General features: G+C 52.7%; 6 protein-coding genes across 6 annotated transcripts; 2 read left to right on the forward strand and 4 right to left on the reverse strand.

Moving 5' to 3' along the window:
* Positions 1 to 103: 103 nt before the first annotated feature.
* On the reverse strand, positions 104 to 2,053 carry CMQ_7436 (qde-2-interacting protein; the record flags this gene model as incomplete). The annotated part of the gene is made up of 3 exons (XM_014314441.1): positions 104 to 397; positions 626 to 780; positions 1,330 to 2,053. The coding sequence occupies 3 exons, from the start codon at positions 2,051 to 2,053 to the stop codon at positions 104 to 106; spliced, it is 1,173 nt and encodes a 390-aa protein (XP_014169916.1).
* A 1,096-nt stretch (positions 2,054 to 3,149) lies between these two features.
* Positions 3,150 to 5,686, reverse strand: CMQ_7482 (ku family DNA-binding protein; the record flags this gene model as incomplete). Its single annotated transcript, XM_014314487.1, has 6 exons — positions 3,150 to 3,182; positions 3,255 to 3,957; positions 4,024 to 4,415; positions 4,470 to 4,994; positions 5,065 to 5,125; positions 5,196 to 5,686. The coding sequence occupies 6 exons, from the start codon at positions 5,684 to 5,686 to the stop codon at positions 3,150 to 3,152; spliced, it is 2,205 nt and encodes a 734-aa protein (XP_014169962.1).
* Positions 5,687 to 7,283: 1,597 nt separating this feature from the next.
* On the reverse strand, positions 7,284 to 7,718 carry CMQ_7384 (uncharacterized protein; the record flags this gene model as incomplete). Its single annotated transcript, XM_014314389.1, has 1 exon — positions 7,284 to 7,718. One exon carries the CDS (start codon positions 7,716 to 7,718, stop codon positions 7,284 to 7,286), a length of 435 nt encoding a protein of 144 aa, XP_014169864.1.
* A 770-nt stretch (positions 7,719 to 8,488) lies between these two features.
* CMQ_7505 (duf1295 domain containing protein) lies at positions 8,489 to 9,729 on the reverse strand (the record flags this gene model as incomplete). The annotated part of the gene is made up of 3 exons (XM_014314510.1): positions 8,489 to 9,170; positions 9,226 to 9,290; positions 9,352 to 9,729. The coding sequence occupies 3 exons, from the start codon at positions 9,727 to 9,729 to the stop codon at positions 8,489 to 8,491; spliced, it is 1,125 nt and encodes a 374-aa protein (XP_014169985.1).
* Positions 9,730 to 10,169: 440 nt separating this feature from the next.
* On the forward strand, positions 10,170 to 12,466 carry CMQ_7431 (DNA topoisomerase; the record flags this gene model as incomplete). Its single annotated transcript, XM_014314436.1, has 6 exons — positions 10,170 to 10,253; positions 10,322 to 10,501; positions 10,553 to 10,731; positions 10,788 to 10,957; positions 11,101 to 12,350; positions 12,419 to 12,466. 6 exons carry the CDS (start codon positions 10,170 to 10,172, stop codon positions 12,464 to 12,466), a joined length of 1,911 nt encoding a protein of 636 aa, XP_014169911.1.
* Positions 12,467 to 14,773: 2,307 nt separating this feature from the next.
* CMQ_7702 (uncharacterized protein) lies at positions 14,774 to 16,054 on the forward strand (the record flags this gene model as incomplete). Its single annotated transcript, XM_014314707.1, has 1 exon — positions 14,774 to 16,054. One exon carries the CDS (start codon positions 14,774 to 14,776, stop codon positions 16,052 to 16,054), a length of 1,281 nt encoding a protein of 426 aa, XP_014170182.1.
* Between the last annotated feature and the right edge of the window lie 1,847 nt (positions 16,055 to 17,901).

The raw sequence follows: 17,901 nt of genomic DNA on the forward strand, positions 1-17,901 counted from the left end.
CAAGTTTGTGCTCTTATTCTCTGCTCCATAATCTGGCTACACATTCCCTTGCTTCATTCCTCTATTGTCAATCATTTCGGCCCAGACATCCACGGATGGCCGCCTAAAGCCAAATCAGGTCCTCTTCGCCCTCTACTCCTTCAAATGATGAGCCTGCTTGCTGTGGCGAATTCGAGGGCCAGTCGACCGGCTCTTGGGCGCCCCAGCGTGCTTCTGCTTCCTCGTCTGAGATTTTGACAATTGGCTTGGGTTGCTTGACTTTGGCTTCGTACACAGCTTCGTACACGGGAGCAGGAGCAGGAGCTTCGTCCTTCCATTCTGGCTCATTTTCCGGATACCCTCCGTCGCTCATTTCCCCGTTGGTGTCCCAACCTCCCTCCCCAACTGAAGGATCAGGCTGAAAACTGAAAGGCTGTCAGTCGAAACATGCTACTGGCACGGGCTTGGACAGAGCTGGCAATTATTACCTTGGCTGTAGTCGCTCGTGATGTCTTCGGAGGCTGGCATCCCGCTGCATTACTGCGAGGGCGATCATGGCTTGCAGTGTGTAGACCGCATCATTACCTCCGTTATGTAGAAAGCTGCTCTCTATATCGAGATCGCTTAAGACCCTTGCCAGACTTACCTGCTGGGGCAACATGCGGAGATGCCGATGCATGTCCTGCGTGTCGACAATCTCCAGAAACTTGGCATCCCTGGCTATATCGAAGCCAACATGTTTCACAAATTCGAGGTCGCTGCTTATACCATGGCCAACCAGTACGACCTGTCTGGGCTCGCCTGTAGGAGTGCTCGGTTGAAGTATTTCTCCGAGCAACTGGGGGACATCGTTCAGCTTGACAAACTCAGACGCGCTGCATGCAGAATGCACCGATGTCAGTTAATGCGTTTCTGAAGCCTAGTCCATAGCGTGACTCACCCAAAATTGAAATTGTTCTCGTAGCCTTGCACATGAACTCGGTTGACGGCATGTGCGTGTTCTCGGATGCGGAGGTGCCGCCCACGGACAAGAGAAAGCCATTTTTTTCCCTGTTCTCCGGGGGCCACACTTACTACATCGTTCGCGTCCAAGATTCCGAACCCGATTTCTGTCACCATCCGACTGTTGAATTCATATGATTCAATGTCCATTGCCACAAATATCACGCCTCCTTCGGCAAGACAGGTTGTAGGTTTTCCATGGTTCAATGCTTTTAACACGTCAGAACCATCTGGAGTAGGTAGTCAGTCATCCGTTGTTTCCCTAGGGTATCATTCGATAGGTTTTGAAAGTCCGAGGGTGCTTGCCTTTGCCGCGTTTATCACGCAGCCCAAGATATCGCTGCACACGTTTTGTCTGTCTCCCCCAGCTCCTCCGCTGGTAAAGGGTCCTCTGGAGACTCTTTGCCGATTTGTTCTTTTTTCGCTGGGCCTTGTCGTGGTTTTCAAACAGGCCATCGACCTTCCTGAGATATGATGTTTGAGCTTGCGGGGAAATGCGTGACATGTCATAGACAGAATCCCGTGGATTGCTGGGGGGCATATTGCTGACCATGTTGGAGAAAGCGGCAGGGTCCAATGCATGGCCTAGAAACCTTGGCAGCGGCGTGCCAAAGTCGCCAAATATAACCCGGAATTTCACTGAATGCACACCAGCTGGGATGGAAAGCTGGATGTCCAGTGTTTCGCTGATGCGGGAAATAAGATCCTCAAGCTGATCTGTAGGGACAACAATGGCATAGCAGTCCTTTTTGGCATTTGCTGGGTGCCAAACATAATAGAAGTCCCAGAGCTTACACCGGAGGAGCGCGGTTGCATCGAAATACGGGCGGATGAGCTCGCCGTTCTTTTTGCCAACGAACCATTCGTGGTAATGAGTGACAATGTTCCACGGACAGAACGAGATCTTTCTGCCTCTATAAGACTCGCCACATTTGAGATCGTTCCTCGGCTGAGCTTGCCAGCTGTGCTTATTAGAAAGAGGCAGTACTACCGGGGTCTCAGGAACCTGTGTGTCGCTGTTGTCCAAAAGATTGAGGGCCCCCACACGTTCGTATAGGGTCCGCTCTGACATGGTGGACGTGTGCGTCGTTCAATCTAATATGCAGGTTAGTACATCGACGGATATGGCGAGTTGAGAAGCCTCTTAATGTAAATTTAAAGAGACATGACCCAAGTCGGATGGCTCGGCTTCCTGACCGCGCCCTGCGTCCTTCCGAACCGAAATTTACGAGATGGAGGACATGCACATAAAGCTAACATCAGTTTTGAGTCACCTTGGCTAAGCCTGAAAAGAGTTCGCGTTGATGTCTCAGGCTTCAAAGTAATTGGAAGGCTTGATTAAATCTTAGACAGAGTGAAGCATGAGCACGGATGTAGCGTCTCGGGCTCTATCCGGATCATTTGTTTTTGTGTGGTGATGCCAGATGTTGATGGTTTCTGTTTGTTGACTGCTTTTGAGGGTTAAAGCTGTACTGAGCCGGGCCCCGCTCTAGAAAGTGACCAGATTGTAAATAAGGAACGACCGATGCCACTAAAGACAAATGGAGTGAGAAAATGAAGTCATTAAATACACACACATATATATACGCGTGAGACTAATAGCGACAGATTAGTTCATATGACGATGGCGGGCTGCGACAGATGCTAGGCCTCTGGTGCGTTGACTTTGATGAAACCGTGGTCCGGAAGTGAGAGTACAGCCAGCGAAGCCTTGGACATCTTGCGTCTCGTTTCGCCGCGTAGCTCGGTGAGACCTTACTGCAACCTGTAATTGCGAGATATGATTAGGATAGGATGAGAGTCGTGCACAAGCGTCCTGTTCGCCTACGGAATCGTCGTTGCGCAAAGCGCGCTTGGGGAAATGGAAAGCAGGCAGCCAGTCTAGTACACACAGACGTGCCAGGCGGCTGGCCAGAAATTATGCACAGACCGAGAGGTAACGGCAATTTGGCAAACATGACAGGTGAGTCGCTACAGGTATTTGCATCAAGAGTGACCGAACATAGTACAGATCGTTGACAAGCAGCATCTCCGTTGCCGCTTCTTTGAAAACCCAGCGTCTTGGCCAGCAAAACGTCCACTTGCTCCAATAATTTCCTAACAGCCCCCTCGTTTTCGATAGAACAGTAAATTATAATACAAGCGTCGAAATTTGTATTGACAGTATCCTACACCTCCTTTGGCTTGAACTGCCGCACGAACTATTGGAACAGAGCGTCAGTTTCACAAATAGCCAACTCATCAACAAGCAAGCGACGTCACCTGTATCTTACCTCCCGTGCTGCCTCATCAGTGACATCGGATTCGTCAGATTCGCTTTTTGTGATCAGGCCTAGGCCAGACGTCCGAATTGTCCACCACATCTCCAATCGCGGACCGCCCAGCTCTTCGGCTACCAGTTGAGCTTTGAGATCGGTTGTGAACTGATTGTACAAGGCAGGCTCCTCCAGGCTGATGAGCTCTTCACGCATAACTCGCATGTTTTCGGCCACTCGTGCGTAATGGATGTCGCCCGTGCTGCTGGTAATGAGCGATCGCACAACTTCACCCATTTGCGCGGTAAGATCACTAATCTGCTTGACGTCAACCGTGCCAGCAAGCGCCTGCTTGAATTCAGGGATGGCATTTTCCTTTGAAATCTTGGTGGCTTTCCCGCTTTTGGCGGCGGCAGGTGTTCCCAGGAGAGCGTCGACGTCTAGACCCGACAAGGGCTTGTTTGCCGCTGCATTGCGGGAGGCTCTGCCCTTCGCCTTGGGTGGCACTTTCTTCACATCGGCTACTTTGATCAGGGACTCTATCTGCGACTTCGCCTGACGCACGAGCTCTTGCGGTGGATGATCGAACCGCGTCACAAATTCGTTGTCCACTTGGACAAAGGGCTCGTCGGGATGGACGGCTCGGAAGGCGAGTGCCTTATTGACGCGATATATAATAGGCGAATAGTTATCGGCAAGGTCAACGTATTCAGCAGGTTGCCTAGGCAGTGTCAGAAAAGATCTCAAAGGTGTATATAAAGCACGTCGGATCATTGGCCCTGATTACCCTTCGTCGTCTGTTCCAAACATTGAGATATCCATAGCATCGACATAATCACTCATGGCTTGGTTGAGTTTGTCGTCGGGGAGAAGTCGATGTTTTGACAATACAGAGCCAGTGGCCGTTATAACCTTGTCCAGCGGCGGGAATGGATATGTGCGAACATCCTCAGCGAAAGGAAGCGGCACGTCGTAGAAGCATACTATGTTTTCTGCAACCGTTGGGAAGAGGAGCAGCAGCTGCGGCTCCTTCATATCCTTGGCAACAAACCGGGCGACGGCGTATGTCTTCGTTTCGATCATTGCATGGATAAGCGCAGAGAATGCGACTTCGTCCTGCTCACTGAACTTCCGGGGTAATATGATGCAGCTCTCTCCCATATTGAGAAACGGTTCGTACTAAGCGAATGTTAGAGCACCACGAAAGAAAGTAACGAAGAAAGATGCTCGCACATTGTCCTGGCTGATGAAGCCAACGATAGAAAGCCCTTTCAGTGTTTTCAGCTGAGTGATGTTGCGGTCAGTCTCGCTGATATGCACCGCCGTCCTGCCGTATTCATAGCCCTTTTCGAGCTCGTCAAAATCGACTTCCAGCTTGCCACCCGGGGCTCTGGGGTCGATGACTGAATACACGCGTGTGTTTTGAACCTTGGAGAAGTCGGAGCCGCCAATCTCTATGCCGCCCATTGGATCTATCGGTGTTGATTGAGTGGCTCCATCGGCTTCCGTATTAACCACTACGGTAGTTGCAGGAGGAGGACGAGCCACCTTGGTTAAGAAGAACCGTTCTACTTCAATCGATAGAGCACTCTCGTAGCTCTCTGGGTTTCCAAGGGTCAGGGGCCCATCGTAGGTTTTGTACGGCCGATAAGGCTTTACATTCGGTCTGTCCATCTCTTTGATAGCCTCGGCCATGGTGCCAAACACGCTCCTGCTACACTTTTCAACCAAGCTCTGAAGAAGGTTTTCATTGTATATCTATTTATGTTAGATCGAACGAAGTAATACGAGCAGGTGTATGATCCTTGCCACGCTGCATAGCACTTACCTTTAGCGGAGGCTTATTCTCTTCCTTGAATCCAAATTCAGCGTCGTCAAAATCAACGCCCCTGAAGCGACCTGTCAGCTTTGTTCACAATCTCTGAAAAATATACAATAGTCATTGGGTAGTGAACGTACACAACGATTAGCTGTATGTCCAATTCATTTAGCTGAAAGGCCAAATCGTCAAAGTCGTCGCCGTCAATCGGACCTAGTCCGTCGGTCACTAAGACTATCTTGCGATTGAACTTGAGTCGCTTGGGCGCCGCCTTGCTGATCATGTCTGTGGCCACGATAATGGCAGAAACTGCATCACCGGTTTTGGTAGAACTGGGTTGAATGCGACTGCCCAGAGCTCGCAGCGACGTCAGGCTCATGGGTTCGACTTCTTGCAGGACGGCGATGTTCTCATAACCATCCTCTCCCTGCAGCGGATTGCGCGTCTCGTCGGTGCGCAGGCCCAATACGCCGACAGTCCATGTCTTGCGCGAAGCAGCTACCGTAGTGCTGATTTTGTCCCAGACATAGCGCATGGCCCAGTCCAGGTTGGATTCCGTGCGGCCGCCACAACACTCGCTCATAGTGATGCCGAGATCGACAATGTAGACGGTGGCCTCCTTGTCCGCCATGACGTCCGCGTGCTTGTATGCGTGATATGTAAGAAGAATGAGTGCTCACAGCTACTGGATTCAATGTGGTGGTTGCTCGAGCAGGTAAGCTGCTACTTGATATTAGCTGAACCTCGTTTGTGGAAGGTGCCGGTGAGTAGTCGGAAGTGGGTCTACACCAGCAGGCAGCGATGCGGGTCAAGCTGAGGGGGGGACGTCGCGAAAGCACGTGACTGTCATAACTTTGGTCCGAGCTCCGAGGAATGGCTACGCAACCTATTTCGCTTTGGGTGCGAATTGTCTGTTGTCTCGATGTCACATTTCAATTCGTCATAAGAACATAGGTTTCCTAATTGTGCCCAGATCTCATTCCATTCACATATATTCCCTTCTTACGTCAGATTATACAGAAAGATGGCGACGGGCTCAATATTTCTATCACCTGCCCCCTATCATATTATCTCGTACGTCTTGCTCTGGCACTTGCAGGAATTCTGCAGCCGTAAGCTGACATTGTGATCCAACACCTTAGGTATGGAACACTGCTAGGAACTACGTTTTTTCACGTAAGTCTGCATGAGTCCAGGCTTGATCTGCCCTGCGCCGTTTCGCTGACAGAAAAGTCGTTTATCAATGGATTCACCCAGTTTAAGGTCTTGTCGCGGCCTCAGTTCGCCGCTGTGCAGAATAGACTGTTTCCGATATATTTCTCCATGCAATCGGCTATTCCCGTTTTCATGGCACTGACCTATCCAGGAGGCGGCCCCAACCACACCCAATCGGGCCTCGCTGGTGTCCTGAACCCTACCAATCGCCTTGGTTTCTTGGTGCCATTGTCTGTTATGTGTGTGAGCGGATTGGCCAACCTGATAATTTTGCTGCCGGCAACGCAGAAGTGCATGACTGAGAGAAAGGCACAAGGTGAGTCGACTGCTCGTCACGTAGATTACCACCAGCTTTCCGCAAAGAACTTGTGCTGATGTGCTGCCCAGAACAAAAAGATGGGAAAAAGAGCTATGACCCTGCGCCACACTCGCAGGAGATGTTGGCTCTTAACAAGGAGTTCGGCAAGCTCCACGGGGTTTCAACGTTGCTGAACCTGGCGGGCTTCATCGCAACTCTCATTTACGGGGTATCGCTGTCGGCGCGGATACAGTAATGGTTGGCGAGTACGGAGTACATCTCACGACGCGTTTCACATGGGGAGATGGTTCGTCGGTTTTTTTTTATGTGTTGTTTTTCTTGTGTAGTTTATTGCAATGCGCTTGCTAAATCGAAGTTGTGTATCTCCACAGCTGTCTGTGCGGTCGCTGCCTGAGACCGCACAACTGGAGCTTGCTCCCACAGTCGACGCCTGCACCGACACAAATTACGTTCCAATCAATTAGTCTCCAGTTCCCCCCGTCCCCAATCTCAGTTACCGCTCAGACCTCCGACCTCTGCGCCGGCTGCTTGTCGGCCTGGCCAGGTCAAAAGGCCGCTATCGACCGTGGTGACTGGAGTCCCATGCGAAGACCGGAATTATCTGCTATTGCCACGTTGTCGCGAGTTCAGGGCATAAAGGGCGAGCTTTCACGTCCTCATAATAATGTTGTTACTGAGGTCCCCCCTGGCAAGCTCATCGCGCAGATCTCTGTTGCGACATATCAAGCTGTGCTTTGCGAAGCTCCTGCTTCGCCTTTTCCAGGCCTCTTCGCGAGACAGATGTAGGAGGTGCCGGCATATCGCGAGCATTCTTCGTCCAGTAGCCTAGGCTCCATTTTGGGGGCGTGCGCGTCAAGGCCTCGGCCACATCGAGTTCCCTCTCTGGCTTCGGGTAGGCGCGCGAGAGAGGGTCGTTGGAATGCTGCAGCTTTGGTCGTTGCGACTGAGGAGCAACGACAGAAGAAATGTCTGATGCTAGCACGCTGTTTGTCGAAATGGAGCTGCGACGCGAAGACACGTTGGAAGACGTAGGGCAAGTCATGGTGGCAGACAAAACCTCTCCAGGGGTGTTCGAGGGATAATCGTCGGCGCAGTCGTTGATCATTATGAGCAAGTACTCTCGGTGCATATTGGCAGATTGCGTATATATGGCAAAAATGGTGTTTGGCTGTGGTTTGGAGATGTGAGAGTAGAGTGATATTCCGTGAGGAAGAAGTGAGAGTTCTGTGAAAAGAGAGTGAGAGCTTTGTTGAGTAAGAATTATCCCAGAGGCAAACTTATACTCAAACTCTGCAAGAAGGGATTTCATGAGATAATATGAGTTTGAGTCAACATGTTTTGTGGAGAACAATTATTGCCATAAATAGCCCATTGGCACCTAGCCTCAGGGATAGATCTTTACTACGGAGTAAAACCAGCAAAGCTATGACTAGCAGACTAATGGCAGGCAGGCAGTCACTGAAGCGAGTACAGCCTCCCTAAATTGGCCAATTTGCACAGTGACATGGCGAAAGGGGCCATTACAAAGGCCGGGCGTTCCCCAATAGCCGGGTGGATTCGAGAATCTGTTAATAGATGCCGGTCGGCATTAACAATGAAGTAGCGACAAGACCGAATCTTGAGGTAGGATACGCACTTTTTGCGGCGATGTCCCGTATAAGATGCGAGGCCGGCTTGGCCTAGTCCAAAAAGCCCGTTGACGAATCTGAATTAAATCCTTAAGCTCTGGGCTACGTGTATCAGGCTGGCATATTTGCCACTGCCGCTTTGCAAATTTGCCCAGTTGACGCAATAATAATATGTCAGCATGCTGAGAGTCCGGCCTGCGAACGTATCCGGGAAGGGGTAACATCAGCCGTGGCTTGCTAATAACGGCGCGGCCTTCCGGTTTCACCGGTTTCATCTCTTTTCGGCGGATCCCCTCGTCTGAATACCGCTGGACTTTGCTGCCTTCTCCTGTGGCCTCCTGGCGAGCTCGCTAGCCCGGATTACCTGTGGGTGGCCGACTGATGCCGTATATGCCGTTGTGCTCGTGGGCACAAATGTGCCGACTTTTTTCTGGTATTCTTTGTATTCGGGGTACTTTCCAGACGTGATTGACTCAGTCAGCCACGTTGAGGACTGGAAGAGCATGACAAGGCCAGCTGAGCCTACACCAGCCCAGTTGTAGAGAGAGCTGGTCGCATAGCAGCTCCATTGGTATAGAACAAGCCATATCGCCTGCTCGGCCGCAAAATTTGGGTGCCGGCTGTAGCCCCAAAGACCCTCAGCGATGAAACCGCGATCCATGGCAGCTCGGGTGAACCCAGCAGGCACCTTTGCAGATTGCTGATACTGCCGCTTGGCCGATTGGTAGTTCCATTGTTGTCCGTCACTGAACCACTGGACGATGACAAGGCCAATCTCCACGGAAGCAAATGCCCAGTCGGCCGCCGTCATGCTCTGCTCAATGTCGCTTGCCAAAAGAATGGTGTAGGCGGGAGCGGCCAGCGCGAGAAGCAGAACACTTTGGATAAAGGAAATGAATGTCAAGTTTAGCAAGCGAAATGACCATGCTGGTATGTTTTTCTTGACGATGGCCCTATTAGGGTTAGCATGAGATCAGACATTGCTTCGTGACTGAACGGATGCCTTACCATCTGTAATCCTCAGAGCCCACGGAATAGCCGCCTTTGCGTGCATAATTATATGTCAACCGGGCCTGTCTTCGAGTCAACACTTATCCTGATCATGTCCGGACGGGAGGCCTGTTCCGGACTTACACTCCAAACTATGCTAGAGAAAAGAACAACATCTAGGCGACGACTTAGCCTGCCCGACAGCCGCGACCAGAGATTGAAGTGGGCAATGTAAAGTGTTGGCAGCAGGCTCCAGCAGCGATCAACCTGCGAATAGTTGCCGTTGAATTCTGACACGACGAAGAATATGCAGCCCATTAAGAGAGACAGCGCAAACCCGAGAACTAGCGGGTTTGTATTGACGTATGAGTCAAGCAGAGTCGGGCCATCTTGACCACGGATGAAGACGCCGACACGGGTGATAATTGAAACAGGCAGCTCCCAGAACTCGTTGATATATGGCTCAACAGTATTAGAGAAGCTGGCACAGTCCTCGACCGTTGGCAGAGAGTATAGCACCATTTTGAATACCTTATATATAAATAATAATTCCCGACTTGGGTGAAGCGGAGAGGGAAAAGGTGAGATGGGAAACGACGAGAGGATGAGCAAGTGATTCACGGTTCTTGTCGTGTCGTCATATATGGCAATATGTGGGGTTCCTGCAAAAGAGGCGCCCCACTTAAAAGGCTAAGAGCTTGCCGCCTCGATTCGATATTTACGTTTTCCAACCTCATTTAGCAATTGCCCGTACTAGAGAGTTGGCAAAGCGTGCCATAGCTCATATTCACGCGTCAAACTTGCAGTATGATACGCGCAGTTTAGATACCTATGCCAGAGAGTGCCGTACGGGGTTCTCTCCGAGTTAAAACCTTCTGTCAAGGCCAAAGCTGCAGGCTCTGAACTCTGTTGTCGGTCGCACATCAGAGGGAAGGGTATCGTAGGTTGAGCACGTCTCCAGAATGACCAAGATTCTATGTGTTGCCGAGAAGCCGTCCATATCAAAAGCTGTCGCGGGCCATCTGTCGGGAGGACAGTACCAGACGGTGAGACTTCCTCAAATCATCTTGAGAAGGGCTAGGCTAATCTTGCACAGCACAACACTCGTTCACAGTACATCAAAAACTATGCGTTCACTTTTGACTTTGGACCGCCATATGGCAGTTGCGAGGTGACAATGACCTGCGTGACTGGCCACATGACAGCGATGGAATTAAGCTCTGAGTTCAAGGACTGGAAATATCCTCCACCAGAGCGTCTGTTTGATGCGCCTGTGCAGACCATTGTCCCAGATGTATGTGGTAGCTCTTGCAAGCTTCTGACAGATGCGGCTGACTCTTCTCAGGACAAAAAGACCATTGCGGAAAACATTGAGCGCCAGGCCCGTTATTCGCGCGCTGTCTTCATATGGACGGATTGCGATCGCGAAGGCGAGCACATTGGCAGTGAAATACGAGATGCTGCCCGTAAAGGAAAGCCTACGATTGAAGTTCGTCGGGCACATTTCAGCAATATTGAGCGCGCGTACGACAATGTTGACCCTCGACTTTGTTTCCACGCCCCGCTGACCCCCCATCCAGACACATCCTGAACGCGGCGCGGAGTCTTGTTGCTCTGGATGAGAGACAGGTCGATGCTGTATCTACTCACATCGAACTCGACTTGCGCATTGGTTTTGCGTTTACAAGGTTTCTAACCAACAATCTACGGGCCTTGGGCGGGCCACTTGCTGAGCTCGTCCTAAGCTATGGTAAGATGCTTGCTCACACATTTGCCTGGCCTGGCTAACTAACTATTTCGAAGGTTCCTGTCAATTTCCAACGCTTGGATTTGTCGTCGACAATTACTTTCGGGTCCGAAACTTTGTTCCCGAACCTTTTTGGAATATCGCAGTTAAGCACACCAAAGACAAAGCCACTGCCTCGTTCACATGGGCCCGCGGACACCTTTTTGACCGCGCATCCGTGATCGTCCTATATGAGCGGTGCCTGAAAGCCAAGAAAGCCGAGGTGGTCAAGGTCCAGGAGAAGCCAATCAAGCGGATGCGTCCGCTGCCGCTGACCACGGTCACGCTGCAAAGCATGGCCACGCGCTTCCTCCACGTTACGGGTCAGCAGGCCATGACGATGGCCGAAACGCTGTACAACAAGGGCTTCATCAGCTATCCACGAACAGAAACAGACCGGTTCGACAAAGGTATGAACCTACGTGCCCTCGTCCAGAAACAGACACAGGACCCGCAGAGATGGGGAGCGTTTGCACGTGGGCTTTTGGACGAGGGCAAGTTTCAATGGCCTCGGAGCGGACAGCATGACGACAAAGCCCATCCACCCATCCACCCAATCACGTACGCTGCACCTTCTGTTTTGGGCCCGGACGAGGGCCGCCTGTACGAGCTTGTGGTGCGGCGGTTCCTGGCATGTTGCGCCGATGATGCGAAAGGCATGGCTTCGGACGTGGAGATCGCCTACGGCAGCGAGCGCTTCAAGGCCCACGGCGTGCACGTGCTGGAACGAAACTATCTGGACGTGTACCCATACGAGAACTGGACGGACACGGCAGAGCTCCCACCATTTGTGGTCGGTGAGATATTCACGCCTACTGAAGCGGTCATGGCAGAGGGCAAAACAGCAGCTCCCGGGTATCTGACAGAGGCAGACCTGATCGCGTTGATGGACGCAAACGGCATTGGCACAGATGCGACCATGGCGGAACACATTCAGAAGATCCAAGACCGGAACTACGTGCAGACGGTACAGTCGTCAACAGGCCAGCAAAATGGGGGCACTGACGATGGCGCGGGGGCCGGTGGTGCTGGGGAAGCCCGCGGTGGACGAGGGGGACGAGGAGGGCGTGGAGGGCGCGGCAGCAGTCGCGGTGGTCGAGGCGGAAGCCGAGGGGGAGGCCGTGGAGGCCAACGCGTGTTTGTGCCTACGCAGCTTGGCGTGGCGCTTATCGAAGGTTTCGACCGCATGAACTTTGAGACGAGTCTGGGGAAGCCGTTTCTCCGAAAGGAGATGGAGCTGCAGATGAAGGCCATCTGTGAGGGCCGAACGACGAGGGCAGCCGTGTTGCAGGAAAACCTGAGGCAGTATCGCCGTGTGTTTGAGCAGTCGTCAGAGCGGCTGGATGTTCTGAAAGCAGTATGCATGCCCCCTCTCTCTCCCGTGGCCAGGAAAGTTGCTAATGACCGAATCAATCATGGGAACAGTCCTGCAGGCAGTACATATTCAATGGAGGAGTGGCAGCGCCTTTGTGAAAGCGGGGTCTGCATGCGTATGCTTACAGCTGCAAGATGGACAGGCTGGGAAGGTCGATACGACTCAGGTCTACGAGCCTTGGCTGTGTACACGCCCCCTTCAAACACGACCAGCACCGAAATTCTTTGGTTGCTTGTATAAGAAGAGAGAAGTTGGAAGTGAATACGAATACTCCGTACTGCACCGGCTTACATTCGGCCAGGCGTAGCCACAGGTCAACTGACACACCCGTCGAAGAACAACACGCTGAGGGACAGAAGACAGAAGAGGGGTAGCCGATCGGGGGGTTTGCGTTCGGGCTGCAACGGGCTGAGGCGTACGAAAGCACGGATCAATGGCAAGCTCCGTTTGTCTGTTTCTATTTGTCGGGACAGCGGCCCAGGCGATATCCGGCAGTTTTATCCTTTTTGGACACTGGCCGTTACCCGGCTTCGTCCTACCTGCAGGTCGGATCTGCAAACGTCCGTACATTTTACGACCAAAAGAGTCTCTTTGACCTCAGCACTTCTCATCGCACTATGGCGAAACGTGGGAGACGCGGACTCGAAGAGGCGGGTTGTAGGGGAAAAGGGATGAGAAGGAGACATGTGGGGAAAAGGACGGGGAGTCAATTAGATGTATGGCCTGGGACACGCGCTGTCCGATTTGGGGGGTGAAGCTATTGTTGCGCCGGGGCTTCGGGAATGTGATGCACGAGAACACGAGCTGAGCGTCTGGCCTTGTGCTTGGTCAAAAGGCATTAGGGCAATCACTAGCACACACAGAGCCAATGAGGAAGGCGAGTGCAACGTGATGCGCGACGGAAGAAGGGCAGGCAGACAAAGGGGGGAAGTAAAGGGAAAGAGCCCGTATTCTTTCGCGTCCGATGACGATAGCCATTAGCCTTTGGGGCTAAGTTTCGTATGTACAACAGTGCTGGGGCGCCATCGTTCAGCACTTGTCTGACAAGGCACAAGGGGGCAATGCCCTAATTAGCGCAGTAGTGGCAGGCTTTGTTGTGTAAGACGGTCGGATGACGTGCACTTTCCCCTTCCGTCTGCTGGCTCTCTTTACGAGCGCGGGGGCGAGGATAGGGAATAAGCAGCCGAGTTTGGTGAGGTTGGAGGCGAGCAAGATGCCCGAAGTCGGCAAATCGAGTCATTGAAGCAGGGAAAGAAGCACACGGCATGCTCTCCGCACACACACACACGCACAGAATAGCCTTGGACAAAAGATCTCGATGAGGTCCGTGTATAGCATGGCCTACTACATATCCGCTATAGACTCCGTAGCATGCACGATATTAGAAGAGGGTCCGATATCCATTAGCGACCTCCCTTTGATATTAAAAGATCTTTGAAAATGCCAGCCCACAGCTATTAGTCTGTAAGATGTGTCTTGCTATGCGCAGCTGGGCAGCCGGGCAGCAAGCGGTTCAGCTTTGCCAGCAGTTCAGTGGCCGTGTTGACGGATATGGCATTGCGGCATATTCACTGTGTCTTATCTTGCCAGCCAGAAATGGTAAGATGCTTTGTAGCGCGACTACGGCTAGAATTGTCGGGCACCAATTTTTGCCGTCCTGTGTGGCTCGAGTTAGGTACTCTGACCTAGCGCACCGTCTTCCTTCCGCCACACCCCTGTCCATACTTGCACGCCCCGACTTCCGTGTTCTTCCCTCGACCATCTGGAAGGAGAAAGTGCGCCAGGCTACGTAGCGCATGTACACCAACTGAAGGAAAGCGCGGGCCAACCCCCGTCAACTCATGTCATTCATAACCTGTGATCCTCCCCTTTCGCTTTTCCCTCCTCCTTTTCCGTTTGCTCAAAGCAATCAACAAATCCAAGAGACAGCAACGCCACCCCATCGAGAGCCTTCGCCTGTCGCAGAACGATCATCGCCTCCGGCTCCTCTGCCTCGCTATTGCCGATTTTTCCTTTCCGTCTTCTTTCCCGCTGCAGCTTAGTCCGCGTCGTCATCGCCCGACTTTGGATCTCGTTTCTGTGAGTGACTCAACCCGGTGCCTGGCCGTTCCCCGTGTCCTGTTAGGCTACTCACCGCCGTTGCTGTTTTCCTGACGTCTCCATCGTGCTGCCGCTCGGTTGTTGTTTTTTGTGTGCTGTTCACCATGTGTCACCGCCTTTTCTTCGCTCTCCATTCTATTATTTTATACCATAATACCCACTTGCCGCATCCTACTAATACCGGCGCGCCGTCTTCCAGGAACCATCTTCAGGAACCATCCACGACGTACAAAGCTTTGCTGAAACGTCGCGAAGCCACACTTGAAAGAAGCACGCTCACTGCACCAGCAAGAACAACAGCAATCATGGCAGCTGCATCCGGAAGCGATATCCATGCGGCCTCCCCCCGAGACACCTTCACTGGTGTAGCGGCCCGGAGTGTCCCTGTGACTCGAGGCCACCCTCTCCCCCTTCCCACGCCTCCCAACTCGATCTCGCCAGCGCTGCCGCCGCACGGGCTTACCGCCCAGCTGCACAAGGCTGGCAAGCTGGATCCCATCGACTCGGACCTAGACCTGCAGGACGTCGACGCAGACCACGGCTTTGCCGGCAGCCGACGCAGACCTGGCACGCTCGGCGGCCCGACAGACGGCGGATACGATGCTCGCCATTCCGGTGTGGCTGCTCTCGTTGCGGCTGCGGCCTCTGCGGCCGTCTTGACCCGTGACAGGTCGCCGCCATATGAGTCGGCCGATGCGATAACGCCGGCAATGCTCGCCAAGTATCACCTGCCCGAGATTCTGCTGAACCATGGCCCGCTGGCCATCCGCTACATCATCGGCCACTTGACAGCATCTGTTCCCGGCTTTTCCTTCATACCGCCAGCAAAGTCCCGGAGACTGGTAGTCGCCGCATTGGAGGGTCGAGGCAGCGGAGGCGAAGGTGGCGTCGGTGGACTGGAGGGTGATGTGGAGTTTGAGAAGGTGAGCTGGGGCGTCTGGGGCGCTCGGCGAATTGGAGGGAGTCGGCCACTGCAAGCACGGCCTACACCACCGCACCAGCCGCTATTCGGCATCCCTATCGCAAGCAGTAGCGGGACTGTCGGTGGCGCTGCTGGCATTGGAAGAGATGCGGCAGACAAGAGCGGCCCTCCGGCCGTCAATGGTGCTGCCAGCCGGCTGCGGCAGCACAGCAAAGGCGCGAGAGCTTTCCGTCTCAGCGAGGAGCGGGACGATGTTCCCGTGACCATGATGGACGAGGAAGTCGACAACATGTCGATGGACGACGAGTACGACGACGGCCCTGCGTCGGCCTCTTGCTCCGAGGCGCCGGATGAGGACGTTGCCATGAATGATGACACCGACAACCTCACAGATGACGAGGACTGGGGCGCCGTTGGCGCTGCCGCCTTGCGTGCCGCATCCTATTCCAACTCTGCCACCGCAGGCCGATTCGGCAGCCGCTTTGTTTCTTCGCAACCGTTCTCTTCTTTTACTAGCTTCGCCGCGAATAACGACGGCAAGCAGCAGCAGCAGCAGCAGCAGCGGTTCTCTTTCAACGCAAACGCAGAGGCGGCTGCTCGCAGTGCGTCAGACGAACAGGAACGCGATGCGGTCGAGGCCCTTCTTCGCCTCGGCTCTGTATAATACTTTCACCCTTGCATATTGCGGCGTTTTTGTTCACGGTTCAGCTACTACCACGGCGCGTTCGTTATTTTCTCTTCGGTTCCACACTCTTCGTTATTACACCTTTTATTTTGCGCAGCCTCGTCTTGCTTTTTTGAAGGGGGTTTGGGGAAGTATTAACCTGGGCGCCACGTCATCTGGCTTGGCAGAGAGGTTGGGAGGACCGGAAATAGAGAACAGCATTCATGTTGGAAATGGTAGATGGGAGGATCGGGACGGATAGGGGAATACACAGCTACAATATCCCCGGGACAGCTATGGACAACATCATCGGGTTGGGAGAAAGACTTACGACTGCATACGGACCGCGGACAGACTCTGAGCTATCACACATACGATCCGGCTAAATCACTACATTTTTTCACTTCTCCCTCCTGTGAATCGGGGATGGCAACACAGGACAGTCAGAATCTGCCAAGGGGACGAAATCATGTTTCTGCCCGTAACCCCTGCGCACTGGACTGGTTCGAGCAGGAATTTTCGCCATACCGTCAGAAATGCGCTTAGTGTCCCTGGTGGATTGATTCGTGGGCGGTTTATTCACTTTCACAAACCGTGGTCGGCATAACACATATACCCAAAACGGTGTCAACACACGACCGTGTTGCAGGGATGTTCTCCCGCTTCAACATTATGGGAGGGCCGAAGCTGATGCTTCAGCCAGCATTTCGAACTACAGAAGAGAGCTAGATATAGGAGTACCTAGCCAAGCGTTGGTGTGATGGGAACACAATTGATAGCGTATCTTGGCGCTGATTCCGGGTATCTCGGCCAATGTATCGTGCTCTGAAGCGATAAGGCTTGGACATGGCTAGTGAAAGGGGATGTACCGAGGAAACGGCTTTTGCAAGGAGTACGAGTACACGAGGCATCATCAAATTCCACTCTGAGAACTTACCTAAAACTCCATACTATGTAGATAGGCTGGAGCTGCTGTCGGTAAACGGAGTACGAAGTACGGAATGCATACTCCGTACCCCAGACGGCAATACATTAGTTGCCCCATCCAAGCTGCAAACCGGATTTCAATAGGGTGCTCCTGTTAGCGCCAAAAGCATAATCTATCAAAGAAGGCGTTGAGTCTATGGGCCAGACGGTAGGTAGGCTGTGTAGTTTAGTGTTGTCATTAGTGCATGTGATTGTCTCTTCCCAGCAAAGCCGATAAAGTTTGAGCCTGCAGGCTCTGCTTGCATAATTTCCGATCCGGCCAGATACAGGCATAAGTGCTGTTGTAACCAAGGGAGCCGTTTCTTACGGAGCGCAATCTGTACGGAGCGGTGGAGGCCAAAAAAAGGAGATGGGAAGAGGCGCTCCAAATTAGTTGAGCATTCGACTTTCCACGACACGCAGTGTGCCAGAAGCCGCAAAAGTGTCACGTCCCCTTTAAGTGGACCAATGCCAAGCCTTTCATCAGTACGCCAAGCCTTGGCAAAGCCTTGGCATTTCTTGGCATACAAGTTACTCGGCCAAAAGCTACCTAAATGGCAGGGTGATGTAGGGCGCGGCGACAAGTACTTAGTATTATCGGTACTCCTGCGAGTAGCAGCTAGACGGTGCAGCCAATGGGAAGGCCAGAGTCGAAGCCGAGCCCCGACTTGCCAAGACCCGTCTTGGACAAAAAGAGCAAGACTTGATCCGCGGGGCGCAACCAAAGCACAGCAAAAAAAGAACACGCCGTGCAAGCATTACCCAGAGGGCATGTAACACGAATGATATCGTTCCCCTGGGGGGAATAGAAAAGAATGGTGGCCCCTTCCTCCATCTCCCGTTTTCTTCCTTCTCTTCGCATGTTGGCTATAGAGCAGCAG

This window comes from Grosmannia clavigera, assembly GCF_000143105.1.
Source record: "Grosmannia clavigera kw1407 unplaced genomic scaffold GCSC_173, whole genome shotgun sequence".
NCBI lineage: Eukaryota > Fungi > Ascomycota > Sordariomycetes > Ophiostomatales > Ophiostomataceae > Leptographium > Leptographium clavigerum.